This window comes from Tamandua tetradactyla, chromosome 6, assembly GCF_023851605.1.
Source record: "Tamandua tetradactyla isolate mTamTet1 chromosome 6, mTamTet1.pri, whole genome shotgun sequence".
Lineage (NCBI taxonomy): Eukaryota > Metazoa > Chordata > Mammalia > Pilosa > Myrmecophagidae > Tamandua > Tamandua tetradactyla.
In genome coordinates, this window is record NC_135332.1 from 119,007,006 (window position 1) to 119,031,841 (window position 24,836).

A 24,836-nucleotide genomic window follows, 5' to 3' on the forward strand; every position below is an offset into this window, starting at 1 on the left:
AAAGTAGCTGCAGCCAGTTTAATCCCAGGGATGGAGTGAGCCAGCTTTTGTAGCATGTAGATAGAAGCACGAAAGTACATGCTGATGAGTTTAGATTTCATGTGGCAGGCATTTAGAAACCCTCACAGATTTCTAAGTAAGAGAGCTATAAAAGTAAACTTAGGAGATCTGTTCTTATTGCACATATTCAAAAGAGATCCTTGGAAATAGGATTTTGAGAAGAGGCCTAGAAGATGTACATGACCCACCTTATTTTTCTTGGTGAGTTCATTTAGGGTCAAGTTTTTGGTTTTTTTTTTTTTTTTTTTTTTCGTTTCAACTTTACATTTGAAATTATTCATTCTCCAATTACATTTTCTCCTAGTTTCCAGCTCTGGTGTATTCTTATCCTCAGTTTAAACATCCTTTCTTGCTGGTATTTTGAATGTGCTAGCCTTCTGATTGGTGATTATGTTCTTGTTTCTGCTTGAAATATATCCCATTGTTTTTCTTATTTCCATGTGTCAAAATCACGCCATTCTTCACATCTTAAATTATTGCCACCTTCTCTGTGAGTTATATTCATGGTTCTCCCAATCCAAGTGCGATGGACAAAACAGACTTGCTTCCTACCTTGATGGAGCTTACAGCACGTGGTGATGTCATACATTAAGCAAATAGCTTGCACCTAAATATTTGTTGAAAAAAAATTTATGAATGTATCTGTATGAGCATATCTGGAACCATCAGAGATTTCAAAATAAGTCAGCTTTTTCCAGACTGTCCCTATAAGACCAGAACTTTTCAGTTTACTCACCGCTGTTGAAAATCTTTCAAAATATCACGTTGCCTTAAAGCTATTTGTCTGCTGGAAACGAGCGAACCTCCTCCTTCCCTCCCTCTTTCTTTCTTACCATTCATGCACTCAACTTGCACATTCTGTGGAACTTTTGTTAGTTTATTAGTGATGAAATTAATTTCTGCATTCATTAAATGTTCTAATGTTTGCACAGATAAATTCCTTCTTTCCTTTTATGATATATTAATTCTTATAAAGTATGGGTATGCAAAGAAATTCCTTATGATTTTTGAACCCATAAAAATGCCTGCCGACTACATAGTTATAAGCAAACCAGTCGTTTCACAATAGAGTAACTGCTTGGCTCTAGTGACTGCTTTATCTCAGCACTTCTATTGCCTTGAATAAAATGCCAATAATACCCTTTTAACAAATCAGATAAATACTGAAATGTGTACAGAATGATTTTTAGCTTCCCTTATATTATGAATCCTATCAGATACAAATATTAATTCAGTGAGGGGATTTAAATGATAAATAAAATGCCTCTGCAGTGTCAGAATGTTAGGTTTTATATTTAACAGTCTTTTTGTGCTGTAGCAAAAGTACAAAACGGATTAAACAGCTTGGCGTGTTCATTCTCTCTGATCTAATAAGGACTGACTGATGCAGCAGAGTTCAGAGCACAGTAATAAAGCAAGGTCATGCAAAATACACGTGCATGCAAACTTTAGAAAGCACAATTAGTCACCCACATATGCATAGAGATGAGAAAAGAACCTACCAGTATGATGAGGAAAGACCTCTGAATTTGGGGGTGGATTCCTTTACACTGAAAGAGTTAAAGTGATTTCCTCAGGCTATATTCAGATATTGATAAAGTTTGGTAGAACTTTTGGATACAAACAAATGTTAAATGTAGGGAAAACTTTAATGGGCCAACAAAATTATGCGACTTCTAGAAGTCAATAGTTTTAAAATTTTGAAGGTATTGGACCTGAAACAATTATTTTCTCCTCCACAGAATCCCACTTAATTCAGATTATATAACTGATACTTTATAGCCATTAAACTTTGCTGGTACTCCATGTCAGACCATTTAAACCAGTGTTTAAAACTTACATTAAACTTTATATTAAAGTAATATAAACCTATATTTTAGAAAAGGAGTTATATACATAACCGGGTATGAGTTATCTATAGAAACTAGGCATAAATGAGGTACAAAAGGTCCAACTATTAATATTTGGTCAAAGTGACTCTGGTATAGATAAACAAAGATTAAAATTTAAGAATGATGAATAGGCCTTTGCAGATATAAAAAGAGCTAATTTCCTTTTTATTGCTTCCTCTCTGCAACTGCTGAGTTCTACAAGCCTGCTGTTTAGACAGGACAAATATTTGCTAGATTAAATGGTGGGGAGTTTCTTATCATTGCAGCAGCTGCTAAAATCTGCATTCAGACTAGCTCAGAGTCAGCTTTGACATTTGTGGCTTTTACCTATAAAACATTCCTTTATGCACAAAGCATCATCTTACAGCTGCTCTGGCTGTCCCTATGGAGACAGATGTCAGATGTCAGTCCAATAGAAAGAAGTTCAGGAAGACATACTCCACAGGAATTTCCTAATGGCAGATTTTTCCTTGTCCCCTCAGCTGTCCAGTATCTGCAGAGCAGCAGTACATGCTGGAGTGGTTCAAAATCATGGTGGTTATGTTGACGTTATGCCTGTGGACAAAAGAAAGACATACACTGCTTCCTTTCAGAATGGAATCTTCTCAGAAAGGTAAAATTATATGTGTATATATTGTAATATATATCCAATATTCTTTATGTGCCATCCGACCTTTTGTTTATGATTGCTTACACATGACCCACTTTAATGTGGGTTTGGGGTTAAGTGGCTGCACCAGTATGTTTCCTTTGCATGCTTGTGTAACAATCACTCTTCCAGGGATGGGAGAGGCTGAGTACCAGAGGTGCCTGTCTCCTGCAGGCTTATAAGAATCAACATGAAAATCGGATTATGAGTCAGAACGATTCTTTTGTTAACTGATCTTCTAATAAGGAAATTTCTTGCACCTTCTTTTGGATTTTCTAGATTAGTTTTTATATTTATTTCTTTCTAGATGAGCAAGGCACTGAATATTTCTATAATCCAGTTGTCTGACAAAATATTTGACAAAACAATGTGTCTGATTTTCTCTAGAACTTAACTCTTTTTAATTGGAGGTCAAATGCTAATGTGATATGAATAAACTCTTTTCAGGTCATCTTATATTATTTGTTTTATTGGTTTGTGAGAATTTATGTGTCTCTCTTTATCAGATATATAAGATACATTAGGAGGAAAGAACATATTACAGTTTTCAAATTATCTGTACTAGTTCTCTGGAGTATTTCAGAAATATCAGCTGTCATTAATTTGCAGTTCATATTTAACTATGCAAATCAACCAGAAATTTGAGACTCAGTATTCCCCCAATAAGTTGCAAACACCTCTGTCTAACTCTGCTGTTTTAAGATCAGAGGATGCAATATTTGAAAATCTGTGCAGTTCTAGTATTATTTGTATTGTGCATCTTAAATTTCTTTAGTAAAGTTGCAGCATAGCCTACAACTGAGAATTTAGTCATCCCAATTCAAGCTTTCCACTAACTAGAAATTATAGTATCCTTAAGAAGGTTGACCATCTGGAGTCATAGCGCTGCTTTCTTGACTGTCATAAGAAGACAGAATTTATTTGAATAGGTATATGTGGAGATGACATCAATATACTTTTTGCATTTTTTCCAGTTTACAGAATCCTCCGGGAGGAAAGGCATTCAGAGTATTTGCTGTTGTATGAAGTAAAGCTCTTGGAAGAGGCTAGTACAGACTATTCTAAATGCCATATTTCTGAAGTTTGTATAAAACTGTAACATTACTGTACAGAAGAAATCAACTATTTTCAGCCCAGTAAAGTGCCAAATGCATATAAATCTCGAGAAACAAAGTCTGTAAAATAAAACATGGGACATTACCTTTGGAAAAAGCATTGAATATGTAATGGTTTTAGAAATCCTGTGTTAAATATTGCTATATTTTCTTAGCAGTTATTTCTATAGTTAATTACATAATCGTAATTGTTCTACTTTTCATATGTTATGGAATATGGTGCTTTGTATATGCCACTAATAAAATGAATCTAAACATTGAATGTGAGTGGCCCTTGGAAAATCATCCAGTGCATTTAAAAATAACTCCAAAAGCTGAAAGAAACCATAGTATCACATTTTCCCCAGCCCAGTACTATGACATTACCTTCTCCAAATGATCTCAAATTATTTTCAAGTTAATTCCTGTACAGTTTTTCTCTTCTCTTAAGTTTAGACATGTAGAATATTAAATCCTGATATTGCACTTATTTTGTATAAACTAATCCCTTAATATCCAAATGACCCTGTTAAAATGTTTGATTCCCTGGGAATGGCCTTAATAGTAAAAGAAATAATGTCAGAGTAGAGTTATAAAAACATTCCTAGTGATCATATAGTAAATATAGAGATAAGTGTAGGCAGCCCAAGCTTTCTGTTGTTAAAATCGAGGTCACACATTTTCTTTTGTATCCTGGCAAATACTCCTGCAGGCCAGGGAGTATAATTGCAGAAAGTTTGACAAAGATGGACTAATGTGTCACATCACCATTGCCACTGATTTTCTTAATGGTAAATGGACTTTTTTATTAATGCTATCGTATTATGGTACCTATATAGTGGTGACATTTGTTTCCATGAAAAATGTATTGTGCTTTAAGACCAAAAAATTTGTAAATCATTACTTTGGGTAATTTTTTTCTGCTGATAAATTTACTGTTTTCTCTCCCTATAAACATGTTAACATTAATCGTGTTTCAGTGTGTTATTTTCACTTTGCAAGCTTATTTTGACTCAGAAACCATTTGCAGAGAAATGAGCACGATTATTGTAGGTCTTCTAAATTTGGTTTATTGACATTATTATAAATAACATACTTAATAAAAGAAGTCAACCCGATTATTTAGACATTTCTATTTGAAAGAACACAATCATATATTTAGAAGTGCTATATAAGGGACATTTTAAATAAAATGAGAGGGACGGATTTATAAAGTAGAAGGAAAGGGTCAAAAAACATTAAGTGAATATTAAAGAATTGACAAGACAATAAATACTTTAAGTACTTTTAGAACGTAAGTAGGAGTTTAGGAGTCGAACAAAAGGGAGATAAATTATAGACAGGGCCCAGGAAAAGCAGAAGAGATGGAAAATTTCAACAGTTCCTCATTTTCTTCTTGTTGACACATCTGAATATTGTACGTTATATTACAAAGGCATATTATATCAGAAGGCAACTCTGAGATAAAACATTATAGCTAATGAAAACAGTTAATTGACAGTGTTGGGGAAATATAATTAAAAACAGAATCTTTTCTCGACTCAAAAAACCTCTCCACCCTGGTTGAAGAGAAAACAGTTTTGGTTTGTTTTTTAATTGAATAAGCATTAAACTAGAATGTAGCATCACAGGCAATCTGCAGTGATATTGCAGAAACCGAAAGAGAGCTTACCTGTTTGCATGTGACTAGGAGGATATGGCCCGTTGCATAAACATTTTTAAGATATTTAGAAGTAGCTTTACGATTTGTAGCCAGCCGCCCCCTGGAAATTACTTTAATTCCTTCCCAGGACACTGAAAGGGGCAATATCTTCCTTGATTCCATTACAAAGAAGCAGATTCCTTCCTTGAGGAGACCTATTTGTGTGGTGAAACATCAAAAGGCTTATTCAACCTTTGCATCTTAAATTTACATGCATTTTGAAGATACAAGGAAAAAGAGAATTTACAATTACAGGTTTTCTAAAGTAAACTCAAACTCAAAAGTAAACTCAAAGAACTTGGAGAGAGAAAGAAGATTTCTCTTATGTTCAACAGGGAGAATTAATCCCTTTTATTATTAGTAGTAGTAGTAATAGTAGTAGTTTAAATTTACCTTTATAATAGACATTCTAAATGTGGATTTAACACCAAAGTCAGTGCTCATAGAATATTACTTTTAACTTTCAAAGTTGCTAATATTACCTTAATATTCTTAATTAAATTTAGTATTACTTTAATGGTCTTCATCTATACAACCTGCTGTGTATTTCAAGCAGATTGAGATATAAAAAGATAATTTGTACATTAAAATTGCCCTTTTCTACTTAATGTCATATATAAAGATTTTGACTATTCTCTAGCATTTCTACAATTTAAAAAGAAAAGTAAACTCTTCTGAGGAGTATGGTGGGTTGAGCACAGAAACAGACCAGTCTTTTTACGAACATACCGAACTTCATGTCTAGAATTTAAGCTCATTTATTGCACAGAGCATTGCATTGTTTAGGTTGATTTAAAACACTTATCAGAGGTAGTATTCCTACCATAACACCATAATAGTCAGGAGCTGATGAAATAATTTAGTTAAATAATCTGATTCCCTTTCACTAATTTGTTGGAATTAAAAAGCTGAATTTCATCAGTTTGAGATGTAAAAAGGCAAGCAAACTTTTCAGAGATCTGCTGTTGTGTTTGGCAATTAGATATTCTCCAGCTTCTTTTATTCCCCAATCCTTTTGCCATGCCCATAGAATAATCAGAGTGTAAAACAATGCTGATAAACAAATTTGCTTGGACTGTAACTTTGTAAGTTTTGGAAACTAATTTTTCAGTGCTTACTAAAAATTACTTTCTGTTTAAAGCTGTAATTAATTGTGAATTACATTTATGGAACGTGTTGATTAGAATGAATAGCAGGGGGACTACTCAAGACTATATGATATGCTCAATTTTATAAAGGAAAATGTACAGAAGATGAAGTAGAGATCAGGAATAAATACTTAAGAGGATATGAACAGATTTTTTAAAAAAAATCATTAGAAAAGCTAAAACCCAGCCTCATGTAGCTCTTACATTAAAACAGATATAGATGTTTTTAAAGCTATATGGGAACAACTTAGATGAACCATACAATGAAAAACACAAAAAGGCAAATAGTTGATCTGCCTTTCTACTTTTTAATTCCGTTTGTTCCAAAAATATCAACTATTTGCTATGAGCTGTGCTGATCACTACAGATAATGCTTGTAAGTAAAAATGCCCTCAGGAAATTAGAATCTAGAGAAGGAAACACTAATTACATAATCACAGAAATAAACATGATTATAAACCATGAAGGTTGTATAACTGCACAGCTGCAAGGAAAATGTTCATAATACCATGAGAGATTTGACAATGGAATTTGACCTAGTAGGGTTGAGTTGTTACCAGACAAATGTGGTGAATTCTCTGCCTGAAGAGCTCAATGACCAATTCCTGAGACACCAGAATTTCAAAGAGAGAAAGAGTGTATTGCCAGGTGTGAAGCCGGAGAGCAGATAGCCTATTGACCAGAAATCTGTTTCTCCAAATTGCAGTAATTCTGATAGTTTTATAGTATCAAAAGGTGGGCAGGTTTTAAGATAATGGGCACAAGGGCATCAGATGATGTAATTAGAGGGGATCTAATATTTGTGCACGCACAGATTGATTACATGCTTGGTCACAGAACGTAGGTAAGAAAATGACAGCCTTAATATGCTGGGCTTGATTTTTGGTGTTATAATGAGGTATAGGTGACTTATAGGTTAAAGTCTAAGCTACTGCTTATGTCAGGTGAACCCATTTTGGTAAGATTCAGCTTTGGTTATCAAGATAACTTTGGACTTGGGGTGGGTTAATTCTGGACTGACCCAAGACCCTTCATTAATAAACATGAGAGGCTGTCTTTGGTGATTTGTAATCCAAAGTCAAAAAAACAGTAAAATGGATACAAGTGTTTACAATCACAAGCACACAAGATAAAAGTTGTACAGTCCTTATTGTTAGGCACAGAGTTGGAGTCCTTAAGGATTCCATACAGGACAGAGTCAAAGCTTAACAGGTTTGTTGAAGAGAGAAGGCAGGTGGGAACCAGTGACACCTGCCAGCAAAAAGAAAGGAAATGGCTCTAGCTCTTTCTTCTGAGAGCTGCGTTTTAAAGGAAAAACTGTGCCAAAAGGGGAGAGTTATCAAGCAGGGACAGGTCTTGACCGCATGGCTGTTTATCGTCTTCTGATGGGTTCAGCACCAGCATGCCTGGGAATCTTGCTGCCACATCTGGTTCTACAAAAGAAGCTGAGGGGACCCTTGGCTAACAAGTCCCTTTTATATGTGAAATTCTTTATCTGAGACCTGACAGTTATCAGAGATCAAGGCAGTTGTATTACAGTTCAGAGATTTCAGGCCTTTCCCTGTGTCTACTCCAAAATAACTTAAAAGCAAAAAGGAATATCTATGTAATGATTCAGTAACCATAAACATCCCTTAAATCCTAAGGGATTCTCAGTTACAGAATCATGACTCAGCAGAGGGAGTGAAATTCCAGCTTAGATCTTAAGGATCAGTAAAAGCTAAGGGGGAAGAATTCCTTGCAGAAAAAATAGAATGTATAAATGTAGTATTGCAGGAACATACTAGAAACTGAAAATCACCTCAGATCAGTGTGTTTTGAGGGCAAAGAACAACAGATCTTAGGCAGTATGGATTAGAAGGACTGAGTTGGGGAACCGAACATGTCAATGAAATTTAAGGTTAAAATGAATTTTACATGTTCAAAAAGAAGCCCATATTGAATAATGCTATCACAGGATGCATTTTAGTATGCTCTAAAGACACTCGGGTACTCAGGGTTTGCTCAGAGATGCAAAATTATTTTTCATCATAAAAATGAACAGACAAAAGGTATCACTAGACATCTTCATAGATGATCAAACATTACATGAACTGAGACTGGAAGAAGTGGAGGTTTCTGAGAAAAAAGAGAGTACCTTTAAAAACATCATCAATATCTCAAGATGAGATGAGAGGATATTACATCTATGAAATGGAAACAGGCTACCATGAGAAAACAACAACAACAAAAAAACAGAACATGAAAGATACCTACTATTGAAAGAGATTAGAGTAGCTAAGACCCAGATATTGGATTTAGCAAAGTGAAAAAGATGACATGCTTGGAAGTTGTTATGTGGCCTAAATGTAGAAATTTAAGGGAGGTATGGAAATGGAAAAACACACCAGAGAATTTGTTGTTAAAAATAAACAGTATAGTTATCCACATGCTTTATAACTTCTGATCCTGCTAACACTCATGTCAAATTAGCATAAATTGCTGTATAATTTCTAGTAAGAAATATTGGGTTTCCAGACCAGCTTTGCCTTTTTCCTAGTTGGAAAATGCCAGCCAAGTTTTCTTCAACGTCTCTGAGCCTTTGTTTGCGCATATGTAATATTAGAATTATAATATTTTCTTTACAGGGTTGATTGAGAATTAAATTAAATGAACAAACATGGTTGAAATTGCCTATCCCTTGGCAAACACTAATTAAATGAAAGTCACATATGAGTATATTAATGAACATAACCATTTGGACATGAATATTGGGTTCTGTCAGAGATTACATGGATTTTGTTTTAGATTTCTATGAACAAGTTTCAGTCATTTTAGTTAAATTTGTTGAGGTATAATTTACATACAATAAAATGCATTATACAATTTGACAGGTTTTGACAAATTTATATATCCATATATATGACTGCCATTATCAATATATTAAACAATTCTTTAAACTTCAAAAAGTTCTTTTGTGATTTTTCCCAGTCATTCCCCCATATGTCCCCAGTCTCAGACAACTGTTGTTGTGCTTTTTTGCCACTATTGATTAGATTTGTATTTTCTATAGTTTCATATAAATATAATTAGATGGTATATATTATTTTGCCTGGCCCTTTTTACTCAGCAACAAAAAAATATGTTTTTGAGATTTATTCATGCAGTTGCAATGATCACATTCATGCTGTTGTATTGATCAGAAAGTTTTCTCCTTTCAATTACTGAATAGTATGCCACTGTTATGGTTGTACATCAATTGCTTATGCATGCACCTGTTGACAGATATATGTTCCATGTCTAATAAAGCTGCTATGAACACTCAGGAACAAGTCTTTTTGTAAACATATATTTTCATTTCTTTGTGGTAAATAACTGGGAGAACTGTTGGGTCATAGAGTAAATATTTGTTTATTTTAAAAGATCCTGCTGAATTACCCCATAAAGCAACCGTCAAAGAAGCTGAAAAAGAGATCAGACTTCAGGTAGAGATATGAATTAAGCTGATCTGGTTTGGACTAAAGTAAATAGAATACAAGGTAAAGGATGATATTGACTTTATTTTAAAGCTTCAACTTCAATGTCAGACCAAGGGAAAGATGTTTATTTAGCATAAAATTTAAATTTCCATAGCACACTATCTAAGTTAACCTCTATGGCCAGTTTATTCAAACAACATATTTACATGCAACCTTGAATAAGGAATGAGATCTTATTTTGTGTAGGTTAATGTAATACCCTGACATATCCCAGAGTAATTTGGGAAGAAAATAAGAACATATTTGCAAAGTCTCCTTCAGGAACCTGAGAAAAATGTGAAAATATTGAACTTTTCCACCTGGGGAATTCCTAATAGTCTCACAAGCATTTGGGGCTCGCAATTTAATGAGCCAAACCCTCAGTCTTGGGGCTTGCCCTTATGACACTTAGTTCTGCAAAGAAGAAGCTGAGCCTACTTATACCTATGCCTAAGAGTCACCCCCAGAGAACATTTTTTGTTGCTCAGATGTGGCTTCACTTTCTAAGTCAACCCTGCAAATGAACTCACTGCACTCCCTGCTGCAGGGAACATGACTCCCAGGTAGGTAAATCTCCCTAGCAACGTGGGCCACGACTTCCCAGTGATGAGCCTGGCCCTGGCATCCTGAGATTGAGAAAGACTCCTTGATTGAAAGAGAGAAAATAAGTGAAACAAAGTTTCAGTGGCTAAGAGACTTTGAATAGAGTGGAGAAGTCATTCTGGAGGTTATCCTTATGCATCTTACAGATATTCCTTTTTAGTTCATGGTGTATTACAAGGAAAGACCTGAAATGGTTGAACTGTAATCCAGCTGCCTTGATTTTCTTGGTGGTGATTGTGTAACTATATAGCTTTCATGTGTGACTGTGTGATTGCAAAAACCTTGATTGACACTCCATTTTTACAGTGCAGAGAATATAAGTAAGACAAACAAAGGTTAAATAAATAAATAAAAGTGTGGATAAGGGGTTTGAGATGTTTTGGGTGTTCTTTTTTATTCAGACTTTTTTTTTTGGAGTATTGAAAGGGTTCTGGGATTGATTGTGGTAATGAATGCACAACTATATGATGATACTATGAGCCATGATTGTATACTTCGGATGATTACATGGTATGTGAATATGTATCAGTGAAATTGCATAAAAAAAAGATGTTGCTGAGCTATTTCCCAAAGTGGTTTTATACCATCTTACATTTCCGCTGGCAACACATGAGAGCTACGCATGAGAGCTCTGTTTGCTCAACAATTTTGGTAACACTTGGTATTTGTAAACTTTCTAATTTTAACTACTCAAATGTGTCCATTTGTATCTCATTATGCTTTTATTTTTCATTTCCATGAAGAATAATAATATTGAGCATCTTTTCATGTGCCATTTTTATATTTACTTTAGTCAAGTGCCTGTTCAAATCATTTGCCCATTTTTACTGGGCTGTTGTCTTTTTATTGTGAGCTATACTGGTAAAAGATTTTTATATATCTTATACAAATCCTTTATCAGATATATGTATTTAAAATATTTTCCTCAAGTTAGTGTCTTGACTCTTTTTCTTATGGCGTTCTTGCAAAGAGAAGTTTTTCATTTTGAAGCAGTATAAATGATCAAATCTTCTACTTTGTTGTTTGGACTTCTTGTATCATATCTAAGAAATCTTTACCTACACAAGATTGAAAGAATTTTCTCCTATGGCTTCTTCTAGGAATTGTACAGTTTAAATCTATGGTCCATTTGAGTTCATCTTTGAGCAAGCAATATGTGAGGGGAGGGTCAAGATTTATTTATTTTTTCTATGTGGATATCCAGTTCCCCAGAACGATTTGTTAAAAAAAAACTATCCTTTCTGATTGGATTACCATGATATCACTGTAAAAATCGATTGAATATATAGATGTGGCTCTATTTCTGGACAGTTTATTTCAGCACTATCCAATAGAAATACATTAAGGACCACATATAGGATCTTTAGTCTCCTAATAGCCACATTAATAAAAGGCAAGGGAGATTACTTACAATAATATATTTTGTTTAACCAATACGGCCAAAATATATTCCAAAATATAATTGATATAATAAATATCCAGTAATAGTTTTCTATTGAATACTACTTTATCTTGCAACTCTAGAATTCTTATGATAGTGCTTGAATGATGGATATTCTTCCATCCATTTGCTTTTTAAAAATTGAGACAGTTTACATACATTTTAGTGCATGCATTATATACTTTTAGTGTACTATTTTCTGAATAGTTATCTAAACAAACAACACAATCAACTGTTAGAAAGTTCTATCAACTGTAGAAAGGCCATACTGAAAGAGAATAAACTGTCATCCGATTGTGGAGAAGAAAAGAGTTTATTCATGATCTTGCAAGAATGGGTGCTCAACTGAAAAAAAAAGATGGCTGGCACCCCAGCAACTGAAAGCAGGAGTATTTATTCCCTAAACCTAGCATGCAGGCTCCTTCCCTGTTTCTCCACTGATTAGATACTCCAGAAGTTACAGCCTATCCGGATAGTCTAATTCAAATTCCCACTGAAGGTTCCAGCTTTTGATTACACTTCACATTTCAACGACCCTAGCCAGTACTCATTTAATCTTGTTTTTACCTATTTGGTGCCAATTCTAGGCTTGCGTCAGATGCTCTCTCCTTTCCCTACCTGCAAGTCTGGTTTAAGCGGTCCTGCAGCCCTTTTCTGTGCCATCTTGTGTGCAAGCTAAACTTAATTTTATTCTTACATCAACTCCCAATATTTTTTAGTCAACCTCGTCCCCCATTCTTTGCCCCTGCAACTATTGGTCTCTTTTATGTCTTTAAAAGTTTTCTTTTTTCAGAACTTCATTTAAATGGAATAGATATAGCTTTTTGAGTCTGGCCTCTTTCAGCATAAGACAGTTAAAATTCATCCATTTTGTTGTGTGCTTCAGTGGTTTGTTACATTCTATTACTAGGTAATAGTCCACTGCATGGACGTATAATTGTTTGTTTATTCACTTCACGGTTGCAGGCCATTTAACGATTGTGGTAATTGGGAATAAAGCCACAGTTTTTGGTGGGTTTAATGATTGTAAATAAAGCCATAGGTTTTTTTTTTTTTTTTTTTGGTATGAAAATACACGTGTACAGGTTTTTGTGTCAAGTTTTCACTTCAAATATCCAGGAGTGGGATTGCCTTGTTGTAGGATAAGTTGTATCTCCAACTTCATAAAATAAACTGCCAAACATTCTTCTAAATGGGTATACCATTTTCCATTCCCGTAGCACTATATGAGCATTGCTCTGCGTCTTTACCAGTACTTGGTATTTTTAGATTTTAAAACTTTAGCCATTCTAATAGGAGAATAGTGGGGTTTTATTGTTATCTATTTACTTTTAATTTATCCACTACTTCATGCTCTATTCTTATGGATAACATCTGGTCAGGTCTTGCTTTTTTATCCAGTCTGCAATCTCTATTTTTATTAGGCATTTAAACCATTTAAATTTCATATAATTATTGATATGATTGAGTTTAAATCTGTGAGTGTGTTATTTCATTTTTAAGTGTCCCATTGATTTTGTTTTCCGTCTTTCATACTTCCTTATGGATTAACTGAACATTCTTTTTTTTTCTTTTTTTTTTTTTAACATGGGCAGGCACTGGGAATCGAACCAGGTCCTCTGGCATCGCAGGCAAGCATTCCTGTCTGCTGAGCCACCGTGGCCCGCCCTAACTGATCATTCTCAATCTTCCATTTTGTCTCCACTCTTGGCTCATTTGGTAGGCTTCTTTGTTTTAATTCTTTAGTGATTGTTCTATGCTGAACTATATGTATCTTTAAACTATCATATTCTTCTGAAAATAATAGATTCTACTCAAATAAAAGATTCTATTTGTCTTACAACAAAATACTTCCATTTGTTCTTTCCCATCCTTCATGTTATTTCTGTCATATATTTTATTATGATATGTTACATATCTCATGATATGTTAACTCTAAACATTCAAGTGAATTTTCAAATGAGAAAATATCTCTTGCATTCATTCACAAATTTGTTTCATTCATGTATGTAGATCTAAGTTTCTACCTGTTATTTTCCTTTCATCTAAGAACTTCCTATAACTTTATTTGAAGTAAAGGTCTGTAGGCAACAAATTCTCTCAGCTTTTGTTTGCCTGAAGAAATATTTATCTGGCCTTCTTTTTGAGAAGTATTTTCACTGGATATAGAATTTTATGTTTACACTTATTTAATTTTAGCATAATAAGAACGTCAGTTCATTGTCTTCTGGCCTTATATATTTTCTGAAGAGACATCTGCAGAAATTCTACTACTTATCTGTAGAATCTGTAATTCTACTATTTATTCCGCTCTACATAATTATTTTTTTTCTTTGGCAGTTTTGCAGACCTTTTTGTCACTAACTGGAGCTGGTATAGCCTCTGCTCCAGCCGGCAGGGGCCTTTCTAGCTGAGAGACCAAAGAAAGCACTAGGCATGGACTGGGACAGGAACTTTATTACAGGAATTCACTCACAGGAATGACAGAAGGAAGTCAGGGAATCCAGCTACTCTGAAGGCGGTCTGTTCAGAGCTTGGGTCAGAGCGCTCGGCAATTAGGCGGGAATCAACGGATCCAGTAATAGGTGCCTGAAGCAAAGACAGCAGAGGGATCTCGTGAAAAAGATTATAGATTAACAGTAAATATGATTTCGGGAAGGAGGGGGTAGGGTATAGATTAACATTTTACGCAGAGAGGGGTCTGGTTTCCTGTGTACATCGATCACATGCGCATTCTTTCTTTGTAAAGAGGTTAGTTTAAACATTAACTGACCCGCGTCATGCAAGCGGCTGGGTGCTTTAGATTTTCACAAAGACTCAGGGAACAGCTCGGCCCCTGGGCTCCCCACACCCACACACTAAGACCTGACCCATCTGCGTTTTCTATTAAGTGTTCCAGATGATAAACAAGGGCTCTCCAGTCTGGCTGGTCAGAGCTTGATTGGCTCCTGGAATGGGGTGAGCTCTGGAAATTGTTCAGTTTACTCTTCTCTGACTGTTCTTTTTCAACTTCCTGGAGTTTCAGCAAAAACTCAGGATGACCCCTTGCAAACTTCTGAATCTCTTTACATAGCTCCTTTTTCCCAGAACTCTGCTCTTCAACTTCCAGTTGCCTCAGCCTCTTTGAATTCCATTCTGTATCTCTATCTGTTCTGTTGGGATCATCCGCCCTGGACTGCAGGCTGGAAGGAGCCTTGGGCACACAGCCAGGGAGAGCCTAGGGTGAACATTGCTTGTTTCTCAGGCACTACATCCTGCTTTGCTTGGTGACCAATAGCTTAAAAGAGCTGTTATCCTATATATTTTTTCCTGTTTTCTAGGTCTTTGAGAAAGGAAGAGAAGGCTATTCCTTCTTCTGCCATCAGGGTTAAAAACAGAAATCTTCAATTACTTTTAAAGAAAATTACCCTCAGAGAAAACTCCCTTCCATTACTTTTCACTTCAATTAGCTTAAAAGATTTAAATAATGGTGGAGTGTTTATCTTTTTAAAATAATATTTGCAAAAATTGTGGAATTGTTTCAAAATATGTTAATCTTAAATGCACTCAAGTATTAGTGGCTTCTCACAGGAATTGCCAGCTCAGCAGATCCAAGAATTTGATTAGAAAGGCAGAAATGCTTGTGGAGGCTTACTGGAGCTGGGAGAAGCACTGAAAGTATACTTAACATGACAATTTGATCTCTAAACAATCAAAAAGGATGCCTTATAAACAAAGTAGAGGCCTAAACTGAGAACTGCAAATGCTTAGAAATATGCAATGGAAAAAGCCGAAAGGGCAAAACTAAAAAAAATGGCTAAAATGTTCTAGGTAAGTGTTATTTTAAGAACTTAGAAGTTGAACTGGTTTCTTTAGTATAATTTTGCATTTTCAACATGTTATTATTCTTTTAATACAAGGTGTCCTGAATCTTTCATATTATAGTCATATTATTAATGTCTCATCTAAGTAAATTTGATGATGCAACTTATTAATGTATGCTGCATAAAAAATTCACCCAATTTTAAGTTTCTCTGTTTTTTCTTTATGAATAATATCAGAATGAGTAAACCTTTAATCTAATGCCTAAGTTAATAAAAAATTCAGTAGATTGTAAATAAGTCTTTTTTGCCAACTGGAATATTCTTCTATGGACTGGAAAACATTTTGAAAAAAATGGATTTCTCTGCTTATCATGAAAAATTTAATGTTGCAAGAATATCTTCCCACGTGAATAGGAAAAAATAATCTACATCAAATATTCTTTAAATATCTTGACAATTCAAGCTTTTTGCAACCCTCTAGTTATATGATTATATATACAGGGTAATAATGTCACTACGAAAATTCACAATTATCTATGCACTTGGAAGCATAGATCAGATCACATACTTATCACAAATCTCATATGTATATCTTTGAAAATATGTACTCCAAACATATTTCTAACAATTTCTAGGGAAAAAATCTCTTCCTGGAGTTCATCTTGATTTCACTGTGAAGGACTGGTAATCAAGCTACAATTTAGCTGGATTGCTGGTAGCAGATGAAATGCAAGCTCTGATCAGGTGATGCCATTCCCTCTAATTATTACTGTCTGTCTCATAATTACTTCTACTTTGCGTTTCTGGCCAAGATATCTACTGATATCCAAACCCATAAGCATCTGGATATCATCACATGATTGTGCCTCAGATGTCTTAAGGTTAACATGTCCCATATGTCATTCTGTTTCCTAAACAAATCTGTTTATGTCTTATTCTAAACCTACTTACACTATCTTACCACAGCTGCAAACTCAAGTCATCTTTGAATCTCTCTATTTCTTTTCCTTTATCTATGTTCAATGCATCACAAATTCACATTGACTTTATATGATTCATATCTCTTCTCCCCATTAAAATTGCTACCATCTTACTTAAAGTTCCCTATGCTTTCTAATTTGGACTATAGCAACATTGACCTTACCGATCTAACAGTCTCAGTCTTACCACCTTCAAAGAACTTAATTAGAATTATACCTGCATTACATCATTACTAACGATATAACCATGTAATTACCCTGCCAAAATTCATTAATAGTTCATCAATATCTGTGAGATAAAAACCCAATTTACTTACAAAGATAAATAAGGTATTTGCTTACCTAGATCCTGAATATCTTTCTAATCTCATCCCTCATCAATCTTCCAACCTCTGTCTATGGAACTCCATGCCAACTAAGCACAACACAATTTCCCTCCAATTTGAGTTTTTATAGCACTACTTCCTCTGCTTATAATACTGCTTCCTCCTTCAACTTGCCAGGCCTAAGTTAGCTTTCAAGGCTCAGCCTAGGATTTCCACTTCTGGTTATAACACAGAAGCATATAGCAGATCAAATTGCTTGCCAGAACTGGAACAACCACATAACATTTTAAAAAATAATAAATAAAACACATACATATTTCAAGACATAGGAGATCATCTAAGTCATCCAGGACTGAAGGGGCCAGACCCCAAAGGAAAAGAAAACCTACTGAAGCAAGCCCAACTTTATGTGTGCTCCTCTTTCCCAAAGGACATTTTTCAATTTTCACTGAATATTCAGCTAGAAAGCTAGGTAGAAGGTGGCTACCGAGAGGTAGAGAAACTAGCAACGCTTTGTGCAAACTCAAGGGAATGGGGAGACAAATTTTGGAGTTTAGAGATGGTAAGGCAGCTAGAACTCGAGGGACCTGGTGTCAGAGAGAAGCGAGGCACAAAGAAGTGAACCTTGAATAGTTTTCCCCTTGAGGTCCCCTTAATTATACATTGAAATGAAAGAAAGTTTAGCAGAGAGTGTCTAAAAAGCAAAGGAGAGTTTTTGATACTACCACAGTGATAGAGAAACAGAAAATAGAGTTCAAGACCTGACAAGAATAAGGGCCCCAGGAAAATTCAAGACTGTTAAAAGACTATGTCTTAGGTGTGAAACAGCAGTAGACTGAGGTTACAGAGATGGTGAGCAATCTTTAATTCAGATTAGTTTTTGACTAGTTTAAGGTGAAATGGCCTTCTGCTTCCTGCCAGAGAAAATGACGAATCTTCTATGAAGGGAAATAGCACCATCTAGAACCTCTACAAATTTAATATTCGATGCCCAGCTTTTAATAAAAAATTACTAGGTATAAGAAGAAATGACAAGGAATGGAGCAAGACTGGTAACAAGACCAATAGATGACCCAGTTAGTGGAAAAATCAGGCAGAAATTTTAAATTAACGCTGACTAATGTTTTAAAAAATAGATAATTTGGAGAATTTCACCAAATATGATACATTTACTTAAGAAAATACTTAAACAGGGTGTTGAGTAGCTATGAATTTGTTATACAGTCAAAGCATAACTTTTATCACCATCCCTTTAAATGCATTTAGTGATGTACACTTCCCTGCACCTTGCCTCCCCCCATGCAAACTTGGAAAAATTTCATGATTCTTCTGTTCACTTTTCAGAAGTAAACAGTCCAATGCTCACTTTAAGTTGCAAGCATGAAGTCAATTTGTAAATTAGAAGATGTTCAGTACAAGAAATTAAATGCTTTAATTTTAAATCGAAGTTAATATTTTTCCTTCCCATCTGATAAAATAAGGTCAGTAGTTGGTAGTTTTGTGACTTCACAGCTGTGGTCATCTTCTGTCATTGTCTCTCTTTCAGCTTACCTCCTATCCTACTTGCCAGCTGCTGTTTATGATTCCACTAGGGATCATTCTCTTTTTGTGGGCCTTACAGAATTCTCATCTCTAAGGACCTCTTTTTTTGTTAAGGTGCATGCATATTTATTCTAGTAGGACTCCTTCTTTTTCTCCTAGGAATCAAGTACCCAGGTATAATTTATTGTTGCAGTGGGCTCTCCAAACCTTTAGGTGACTCTATATCCAAGAAAAAAGAAAAAGTTAGAATCTCTGCCTTACAAGCCCACACTTGTCCATGAGACACTCTCCAACATCCTTTGCCCTCACAAATTCTGGGAGGTCAGGCCATCCAGCCCTAGAAAGACTGTAAAGCGGTGGGGCTCACAGCATGATCACACTCTCGCTAAAGGCAGCTCTCCATGAAGTCCTCTCACTCTTCCTTATTCTGGCTCTCTTTTGAATCTTTGATCTGTATCGTGGATCTCAAAGTCATGGAAATTGTTGTCAAATATTTCTTTGTGAAATTCTCTCTTTGGAGCACATTAATTCCCCAGGGCTGCCACAACAAATTACCAGGAACTCAATAGTTTAAAACAACAAAAATATGCTCTCTCACCACTCTGGAGGCCACAAGTCCTAAATCAAGTTGTCAGCAGGGACCACAGACACTCTGAAGGCTCTAGGGAAGCATCCCTCCTTTCTGCTTTCAACTTCTGCCAGCCCCAGGCATTCTATGGCTTGTGGCTTCATAACTCCAATCTCTGCTTCTGTCTTCACCTGGCCTTCTCCTCTATGTCTCAGCGTCTTCTCCTCTTCTGTCACTTCTAAGGACATTTGCTCTTGGTTTTAGAGCATAGCCAGATAATCCAGGAGGACCTCCTCTTGAGATCCTTAATTTAATGAGGTCTGTAAATACCCTGTTTTCCAATAAGGTCACATTCACAGGTTCTGAGGAATAGGATATGAACGTATTTTTTTTGGAGGCCACCCTTCAAACCATTACATGGAGCATCTGATAAACCCATTTTGGGAGCCCATGTAGCATCCTATTTTAACATCCTGCTATATATATATATATGCAAGAGGTGAGGAGTTGCCTAAAAATTATCATAAGGAATGAATTGATTTTATTGGTCTAAATGTAGTTTTCTCATTAGTGAGTGGGAATGGAGACCAATAATTCAAGGGGAGTTCACTTATTATTATAGATAAACCAGGTCCTATCTTTGCACATAGCTGAGAAATGAGTATATACTTACATAAGATTTATTTTTAACTCTAAAAATTTTACAAGAAGTCTTGAAGGAATTTATTTCAATTATCACATTCTGTTTCTATGTCTATTTTTCATTATATTTATCTGATATTCCTTTATGTATTTTGAAACTACATTATTAAATGCAAATGCAAATGTAAGACTTGTATAACTTCCTGTTTCATGGGCCACTTTATGAAATTTCATTCGTTAGCTCTGTTGCCTTAAAGTCTATTTTGCCTATTATTAATAAAACTACTTGGATTTTTTTCTGCTTATTGCATGTATGGAAGGTTTTTTCCCCTCCATAACTTTCAATCTTTTGGTGTCCTTTTATTTAAGATGTATCTTTTTTAAAGTAGTAGTTATAGAGTTCCTCCCAAAGCTGATAATATTTTGGGAGAGTTCTTATTCTTTTTGTATCTAAGGCAACACTGAGATAGTATGTTCATCATTTTAGTTTGTGTTTTCAATTGCCATTCTGTTCTTTCTTCCTCTTTCCCTCCTTTCTTGCTTCTTTTGAATAAATCAGTTACATTTAATTATTATATATTTTTTCTTAATTAATTTTTTAGCTCTATAGTCTTTTATTTTTCTTATAGTGGTAATTCCAAGAGACTATAATATGTATCCTTTATATATTACAATCTATGGTAAATAAGCACATTTGTCACTTTTCAATACAAACACATTTAAAAAGTTGCCTTACTTCTGCCTTTTGGGCTTTGGTATACTTTACTTCTATATTTGTTATACACCTTGTAAGAAATTATTATTTTTGTTTATTGAAGTAGTAAATATTCATTTATATTTAATGTTTGCCTTTATTTTGTAAAGTTATATGTGTCCATATGATGTCATACTTATTTAACATAGGGAGCCCTCTTACAATTTCTTATAGTGAAAGCCTACTGAAGGTGTATTTGCTCAACTTTTATTTATCTGAAACATCTTTAATTCACTATTCATTCTGAAATTTATTTTTGCTAGGTATAGAATTCTAGATGAGTTGTTTTTCTTTTTGATCAATTTAATGATACTCCATTTTCTTCTACTTTCATAATGCTGAAGGCAAGTCAGCTCTAACTTCTGTTATTGCTCCTTTGTAAGTAACATGCCATTTTCTTTGGTGGCTCTTTAAATTTTCTCTTGATCTTTAGATTAGACAGTTTGACTTTCCCATAGGTTACTTTATCATTTTCTTAGTTTTTTTTCTTTTGACTTCTTGGCCCCCGTCTTCTTTCCTTCCTTCCTTCCCTCCCCTTCTTTTTATTTATTTATTTACTTACTTATTTCCATGCCTCACATGTTTTGATTGGTCAAAAATTTATACAGGCTCTAAATGAGTTTATCTTCTTTGGAAAACAGACAAAGCACCAGTGGATCATCTTTGTCCCATGCAGGCTTGTTTTTAGTCTTTGTTATGGGCAGTTATTTTATTTTTTGTCCTTATCCCCAAGGTGTGGCTCTTGTCACTACAGCGGAGACGTCTAAAGTCTCAAATAAAAGCCTTTGGTGCTGACCAAGGTAATACCATCTTGGCAGGGTTTTAGCTCCTACTTCTCTGTCGGCACCATGTGGCTGCTGCCATCTCTCCTTTAGCAATTAAACCTCCCCCACGCTATTTGCACTAAGATTTTTGGAATCTCACCCTGTACGCACACGGGTTAGGAGTCAGCCAGTGATTTGGGCTGATTTTTATGCCACTTCTTCCATCCTGTCTCTGAGGTTTCCTCCTTTTCTGGTTTTTGGCCCCTCAAACCCCAGCCACTCTGGCAGAGATCACTCAAATCTGATCTCAGTCTTCTTAGCATAGTAAGTTTTCCATTTTGTACTTGGTCTTCCTTCCCCGGTCTGAGATTTGGAGATTACTTTAAAGGCAAAGCCAGAAAAAATGTAGAGCTTACACTGTACTCTGTCCTTTTCTCAAGCACTCCAGTCCTTAAAGTTCTTCCTATACTAGTGGCTTCCCAGACCTTCAAATACCTGTTTTATATAGTTTTTCCAGCTTTCAACATTGTCTTTTGCTGGTGGGTTAGTCCAAAACAATCTTTTCTCACATGGATAGAATCAGAAGATTATGTTTCTTTTAATAAACTGTATTTTTGTACAGTAAATGTAAAGTAAATTTTGACAATAACAACAACAGCAAAAAAACTCAAGAAGTTCCAAGAATATATGATGGAAGGTAAGTCTTATTATTACCCTGAACTTCAATTTCCCTTTCTAAATTCTACTAAACTTCAAACACATTTGAAGATAGGCATATGTTTGTGTGTATGTATGAATGTGTGCATACGTGTATGTAAACTCTGAATATCATGCTGATCCAAGTAATTAAGAGATGATTACTTCCTTTTTTATTTAAAATACTTCCTCCAGTCATTTTTATTTAATTTTTAATTTGCATATTATTAAAATTTTGTAATCTTTCCATTAATGGTTTCTTAGTTTTGTGTCTGCTTAGAAAGACCATTCTACCTTCAAACTTATGTGAAAAAAAATTTTAATGTTTTCTTCCAGCACTTTAAAGTTTTCATTTATTATGCTTAAATGTTGGATAAATCTAAAATTTATTTTGGTATAAGGACCAGGGCAAGGAGAAATCCAGCTATATTTTTCCAAATGGCTATTTTGGAATAACATTTTTCCTAACACTGTTTTCTGAATAACTGGTCTTTTATACATAAATTTGAAAATGCTGTCTTCTTTAAACTAAATTTCTATAAGTATTTGATTTAATTGTTGAGGTGCCTGTACTGATCCATTCATCTATCTACACATTAGCCAGTACTAGCATTTATTATTTAATTTGCTTTATAATACAGTTTAACATTTGATGTGGCTCATTGCTCATGTTTTAAAGAAATTTCCCAGCATTTCTCAAATGTTTTTATTTCCATATAAAGTGTAAGGTCATTTTGTCAATTTCTAATAAACAGTCCAGATTAAGAGGCACTGGTATAATATCAGGTGTCTTATGCATTGGCCTTTGGTTATAATCATCGTTGCTGCTACCATAACTTCTGCATTTTATTAAACTGGGTCAATGATATCCTTAGAACATATTGCAGTAGTTTCAGACATTTGTGTCCGGGAATGTCTATCGCATGACTTAGGGGATATAACTTGACAGGGGAAATCCTCTTTTACTAACTGTCCCTGAATATTTACTCAAGGCTGCAGCCATGATTCCAGACCTTTGGACTATGGACATTTGGAGGAGAGCAGAAGTATTGCAGGAGTTTGTGTCCTTTAGTGTACAATAGTGGAATCTGCCTCTTTTGTCTAGCCAGAATTCTCTATTCTTCTTCTGATAAGTGCATCTTGATTTTACTTTGAGTAATCACACTTCTTCCACTGTCAGCCCATGTTATTCATTTGGTACCGAACTCACATCCAAACTCCCAGGGTGGGCCTGTGACTCAAGCCTGGATAAAGCATTTTCCAACTCTCTGACCAAAGTAAATGTTCAGTGATGGAAGCATGAAAAATGTTCTGGACTTTTGTTTCTAATTACTTTGAAAAAGCAATTCTTTCTTTCTTTTTCTGTAGAGATTAACTAAGGGCAATCTGCTAGATTTGTTGGCTGCCACCATATCTGTGGTGCCCTGAGAACTAGATCAACACCGAAGAAAGCAGAGAAGACAGTTCAATTGACACTTGAACCAGAAATGCATGAGGGTTCCCATTGCCCCATATCCTCACCATTATTCAACTATTGATTACGTTTTTTTTAATGGACTTATGCCCATATTTTAAGAATTATTTATGTTAATAATGGTTCCTATTGTGTATTGTGTAAAATATCACTCGAAAAATTACAGGCTTACAACAACAAATTTATCATTTTTTTTACTGGTTTGTTGAATTAACTGGTCTCAGTTTCGGCAGTTTTCCCTTGAGAGCTCCCATGAAATTGAAGGCTGATGGTGACCAGGGTTGAACATATGTGAAGGCTCAGCTGGCTGGATGTCAGGATGTCTGACTCACATAACTGGCAAATTACCCTTAGATGTCCACTGGAAGCTCCACAGAGATCATTGACCGGCCGTTTTAGTTTGCTAAAGCCCCCATGCTGCAATACATCAGAAATGGTCTGTCTTTTATAAAGGGGATTTATTAGTCACAAATTTACAGCTTTTTGGAGGAAAGGCAGCTGACTTTCCTTTGGCTTTCTGTGTCACTTGGGAAGGCACACAGCGATGTCTGCTGGTCCTTTCTCCCAGATTCTGGGTTCAAATGGCTTTCCCCAGGGCGTGTCCTTTCTGTATCTCCAAACATCTGGGTCTGAGGTCCTTCTCTCTCTTCGGACTGTGTCTTTTGAGCTTCTAACTGGTGAAATTAGAACATCACTCATTGCTGAAGGCAACTCCTCTTAGCCAACCGCAGATGTCATGAGCCATAGATGAATTTCAAGTGCTGATTATTTCAGTCCACAGTAACAGGACAACTGGGCACCATCACCTGGCCAAGATGACACGTGAACCTAACTGCTACACCAGTGTGCCCACAAATGTCCTCCCTATGTAGCGTAGGTTTCTCAAAGCATGATAGCTTCAGAATATTCAGACTTTTTACATGACATCTGGATTCTCCCAGGGTGAGGGTTGTAAGAGGCCTAAGGAGGAACTGAATGGTTTCTTATGATCTAAGATATCCCAGGATATTCTTGGGATTATATTTTACTGGTCAAACAAAGTCAGCAAGAATAAACTCCATTTCTTGTTATAAGAAGTAGCAGCTGAGTATTAGGGAGGAAGAAATTTTTTAAGAGTCATCTTTTACAATGATTTACCACCAGAATGAAACAGTAGCTTCATGTATAAAATATTTTTGTGTACCTATTATGTATTGGGTT

The 24,836-nt window shown here is 35.2% G+C and overlaps 1 protein-coding gene across 1 annotated transcript in view; it reads left to right on the plus strand.

The window, feature by feature from the left end:
- CRISPLD1 (cysteine rich secretory protein LCCL domain containing 1) overlaps positions 1-4,664 on the plus strand; it is a 44,771-nt gene extending 40,107 nt beyond the window's left edge. Inside the window, exons 14-15 of the mRNA XM_077167030.1 lie at positions 2,435-2,565; positions 3,576-4,664. Of these exons, the coding sequence (XP_077023145.1) occupies positions 2,435-2,565; positions 3,576-3,627 (183 nt within the window). The 3' untranslated portion in view covers positions 3,628-4,664. The remainder of the gene's footprint in view (positions 1-2,434; positions 2,566-3,575) is intronic.
- Positions 4,665-24,836: the final 20,172 nt, after the last annotated feature.